The sequence below is a fragment of the Mus caroli genome, chromosome 6 (genome assembly GCF_900094665.2).
Source record: "Mus caroli chromosome 6, CAROLI_EIJ_v1.1, whole genome shotgun sequence".
Classification (NCBI taxonomy): Eukaryota; Metazoa; Chordata; class Mammalia; order Rodentia; family Muridae; genus Mus; species Mus caroli.
The window spans coordinates 36,614,983-36,619,733 of record NC_034575.1 but is presented as its reverse complement, the minus strand read 5'-3'; the positions used below and the strand labels follow the sequence as shown (position 1 = coordinate 36,619,733).

The 4,751-nt window shown below is 36.4% G+C and overlaps 1 protein-coding gene across 1 annotated transcript; it reads right to left on the bottom strand.

The window, feature by feature from the left end:
• Positions 1-1,011: 1,011 nt before the first annotated feature.
• On the bottom strand, positions 1,012-3,848 carry LOC110297089. The gene is made up of 3 exons (XM_021165873.1): positions 3,703-3,848; positions 1,613-1,724; positions 1,012-1,295 (listed from the first exon to the last, which is right to left on the bottom strand). Exons 1-3 carry the CDS (start codon positions 3,796-3,798, stop codon positions 1,162-1,164), a joined length of 342 nt encoding a protein of 113 aa, XP_021021532.1. The 5' UTR covers positions 3,799-3,848; the 3' UTR covers positions 1,012-1,161.
• Between the last annotated feature and the right edge of the window lie 903 nt (positions 3,849-4,751).

The following is a 4,751-nucleotide window of genomic DNA, read 5'->3' as shown; positions in this document are numbered from 1 at the left end:
GGCCAGAAGTTAGGGAAGAGTGCTGAGAAATGCTGTCTTCTGGACATGATATCGTCATTATACTCACGAATGTGGAGTAGTTGTGACTACTTGCCCAAGAGCCAAACACCCACAAAAACCACGTAGGAGGGTTTAGTTGAGAATGAGATCAGGGTTAGTAGGACAGGGAAGGTAGATAAGATGGGGCATTAGGATAATAATAATCATATTTATCCATTTACATAGTTGTCAAAAAGTAAAATAACAGTAGAAGATGGCTACATGGCTTATGAACAAAGTGGGGTTAAAGACTTAATCCTGAAAACAGTTCAATTACAACTAAACTAAAAATAATTGTAGAACAGTATACATGTTAGGTTGCAGGGCCCTGGAACAGTGAGAAGCCTGTATGGAACAGGAGTGGTGTTGAGTTGTATTCTTCCTCAGAAATCCTTTCTCAAGAGCAATAGGAATGGCGTCACTCCCACCACTGCCCAGAGCCTGCATTTTCTGACATACATAGACCTGCACCTCCACCCCCACCTTTGCCCACATTAGAGGAGGTCACAAAGTTGCAGCCAGGTTATTCTTTTCTTCTTATAAGGTCATGTCTAGCAAGCATCTGGAATTCCTCCTTATTAAAATTAGGCATCCTCAGCCCCCTGACTCTAACAAATGGTGTACACCTGTTGCAACAGTATTTGCTCTTGCTAAATCCTTTGCTCCTGCTAATTAAGTGAGCTGCCTCACTGAAACTTGTCTCCAAATTCAACTTTAGCCCACACTGAGAATAAGAAGAAAAAGAAATGATGTTTTCTTTGGCCCAGTTAACAACAATAATTTAAAAATGTTATTACAAGTTATCAGATACTCTTATTTCAACCTAAAGGAATGAAACTCTCTCTCTCTCTCTCTCTCTCTCTCTCTCTCTCTCTCTCTCTCTCTCTCTCTCTCTCTCTCTCTCTCTCTTGCTCTCTTTCTCTCTCAGTTACTGATATACTTTTGGGGTTAAAGGATGTAGATAGTGAATTGTGAAGTGGAAAAAATTTATTTACCATACAGAGATTTTACCACAGAATTAATTTAACACTATTTTATTTTATTGCAAAATACATGCACACACACACACAAAATCCTCTCCAAGAGTACGTTAGTGATGTGGTTCTATTGCAACCTTTCAGTTTATGGTGTTACATTGATTTCATGTGTAACATTGTATATTTGGTAAGGGTCACCATATAGTAGTGGTTCGTCAGAGTCAGGACATTTGTTCTTATATGGCAGAATGGTGGCTGATGCTTTTAGATAAGTACTTTCTACAAAAAGACAAGTAGAAATGTTAAGTTATAAACTCCATATAACTCCATTCATAGCCCATGCTGACTTTAGAATACTCTGATTCCTTTCCTATATATAAGGTACAGCTGCTCTTTGAACTCTCTTTCCTTTCTTTCAGCTCCTTCTCTCCCCTCCTTTTCTTTCAATTTGGTTTCTTATAAGTACTATATTCACTCCCCCTGCCCCCTTTTCACCAGCTACAATGTAGTTTTATGTATTTTTTACCCACTCTGATACTTCCTGACATTTACTGTTATCTGACATTCATAAGAAGGTAGAAAAATTTCCCACTTACCAGGGACATATATATCCCAGAAGAAATCGCTAATGGTACATATGCAAGTTTCATAAGTTGATGGACCAGAAAGGTACTTGATGAATCCGTTATCATCACTAGTTATTTCTACCTGAAACAAAAAGAGTGGGAAAGTGTTAAGGAGTGTCAACACAGACAATGCTGCCTGGGATTGAGCACTAGAAAATAAGCAATTTCCGGCTTGCTAATTAAATATTTTCTGTTAGCTATTAGGACACTGAGCATTAGATGCTGAGAATGTTCTTTGCAACTAATATTTTAAATTCAACTTGAGCCCACATTGAGTGTAAGAAGGAAAACAAATGATGTTTTCTTTGGCCCAGTTAGCAACAGTAATTTAAAAATGTTATTACAAATTATCAGGTACTTGCATTTCAAAAGGAATGAAACCCCCCCCCCCCCGCCTCCGTCTCTGTGTGTGTGAGTGTTTTTGAGAATTTGTATATCTGAGTATGTTTAACATATCAGCAGGTTTATCATATATATTACTAAGCACTTTATTTTACTAGTGTAAAACAGTTCAATGTCTTACAGTGTTGTTGTTGCATTGTGTTTAGGGTGTTACTTGGTTTTCATCTAGACTGAGGCTGAAGATCTTCAAATCATAGAAAAATGAATGATTGGTTCTGCAGATAGAAAAGGATTTGAAGAGGAGACAAGGATGTGTACTCTGCAGTGGTGAAAAGAGTTCCACCAACACTAAAAACAATGAGAGTTTATAAACTATCCCCTGACTTAGGGTTTCTAGCTTTGTGATACACACATTACTTGTTACAGTGCTTTTTCTTTCTGACATTTTGAGATGGCACAATTGATTGATACCTGTACCTCATACATGAGTTGTGAGTTTTTGTAATTCTAGAGTGAAAAGTATTTTTTAGATTTAAAAGAACCAGTTTATTGTACCAATAGGAATAGTCCCAGCTTCAAAATTTTTGCTGACTGTTTGGACATTGTTTTCTTTCAGCCAAAAGACATAAATCTTTTAGTCAAAGGCCACATATAAGTAAAGAATTCTTCTAAAGGGTTAATCGATCAATGATATTCAAAACTGAATAACGAAGACAAGGAGAATATCTTCTTGACACCAGATCCAAAAGCATTTCTTGAATCATTTTTATTTGGGAAAATACCAGGGACTGTTATATTTCTATTTTGATTTTCAGTGTAACTAAGAATTTCCCTTCATTTTTTGTAATGATTTTTTAAAATTCAGATTTTAAAAAGATTTACTTCTTTTATTTTATGTGAGTTGGTAAGTGTCCCTGGTGTCCATAAAGCATAGAAAGTTACTTCAGCTGCCCTGAAACTAGAGGGACTGGATCTTGTGAACCAACTGAATTCTCTTAGAGAGCAGCAATTATTCTTAACCACTAAACCATATCTCTAGCACTCAAAGTTTGTTTTATTTTTATCTGTTTCCTGAATGACTACAGATAATAATGTTGAAGGAATTTTTAAGATAATAGAGCAAGAAGTGAAGAGTTTAGAAGAATTAAAGAAGAAAGTAGATACAGGAAGGAAGATGGGGATAATGTGTGTCTGAACTTATTGGAGCAAGTAAGCCCTCACATTAAGGGAGAGCACACAGTCACTTCATTCCTATATTTTCTACAACTGCCAAAGCATGCTGATCAGTGTCTTCTTTACTCTTCATCATTACTGTATGAGGTGCAGTCAGGAGATGAGTAGAAGTGGGACCACGAGTCCAATAGCATTTTCTGGTCACTGCCACACATTCATACTTACCTTTGTTGCATTGCTATTTTCTTTGACTTTCACTCTTCCCATTCTGTTTGTTTTACTCCTAGGTTTTCATCTTAGTTTCTGTGTGAAGATCCTGAGGCCACTGTTAAGTGGCCCCACTTACCAATCTCCTTCACGTCATAATTACTTTACTTTTGCCTTAAAATTCATAATACATATATGTCTAACACAATTTATCCTAGTTTCAAAGCTATGTAAACAGAAAAGCTTAAAAGGGCATCATTTAGCACAATATTTAAATTATTGAGTTATCTTAAATATAATATTTTAATTTTCATGTTAACTTTTAATTATTCACTTACCTCCTGGCATTGCTTCACATTGTTTTTAACTGTCAGTTGTACTCGAAATTCATTTCCTTTTTTGTTAGTAGGGCTAGTACTTGGAGTGATTTTCATATCCAGTGTAAGTGTGTAGTTACGGGGTTCATTGTAAAAGCTGAAACAGAAACTCACATTACTGTTTAAGACTTAGTTGTTTTCTTTTGGGAAGACAGAGAGAGCACACACACACACAAAGTTAGAACATATTTCTAGCCAACAGACACTTCCAGGAGGATGAAGCAAAGGGAAATCAGGACGAGTAGCAGTCCTGGTCACCTGGAGATTGTGGGGTCCTGGGCTGGTAAAGCTGCTTTTGTGTTTTCCCAGGCAACATTCCCCAGTGGAGATTTATGACTTAATTGTCCATCTTTGCTCACTCCCCTTCCTATGTTTCTTTTACAAGTATCAAAAAAAGTCTTCACAACTCTCTTCCTTGTAAAAGTAGGACTTGTATAAATATATTGAGCCACAAAAGTGCTAAATTCATCATAAATGTCAACCTGGTCTCATGATACCTGCTCAATTTTTTTCCTCATCTGACTGCTCTTAAGGTCTGAAATAGAAAGCATCAAAGTTCTAGTTGACAAAATTTGATTTCCAACTCAAATTCCCTTAAGATCATTTCCTAAATTGCTCAGTCCATTGCTTCTATTATGGAAAAGTATTTATTTGGCACGTAAAAATTTCCCAGACTAATATCCATGGATTCATTACCATCTTGAAGAGTCCCCTTTCCTTATTGATTTTAGGTATTGTTAGTAGATTCTGATTTCTTCCTGTAACTTAACATGTTCTTCTTGTCAGAAGTCTTAGGACCCTTTACATATTATTTTCATCTTATAGGAATTGAAATCGGACATTTTCCCCTTTAATTATAGATTTAGAAAAGAATTTTATTATACAAGGAATCTTGTGCAAAGGAACATGTAAAGAAAGGCTGGGGTACAGCATCAAATTTCTGACATTTCTCTCTCTCTCTCTCTCTCTCTCTCTCTCTCTCTCTCTCTCTCTCTCTCTCTCTCTCTCTC

What these genes read in the sequence shown, in the direction of transcription:
- LOC110297089 (XM_021165873.1), bottom strand. Translation starts at nt 3,798, where the DNA reads ATGAAAATCACTCCAAGTACTAGCCCTACTAACAAAAAAGGAAATGAA. An exon ending in ATGTGAAGCAATGCCAGGAG is followed by an intron (nt 1,725 to 3,702) that starts GTAAGTGAATAA and finishes TTTTTGTTTCAG; the next exon opens with GTAGAAATAACTAGTGATGA. An exon ending in CTGGGATATATATGTCCCTG is followed by an intron (nt 1,296 to 1,612) that starts GTAAGTGGGAAA and finishes GTCTTTTTGTAG; the next exon opens with AAAGTACTTATCTAAAAGCA.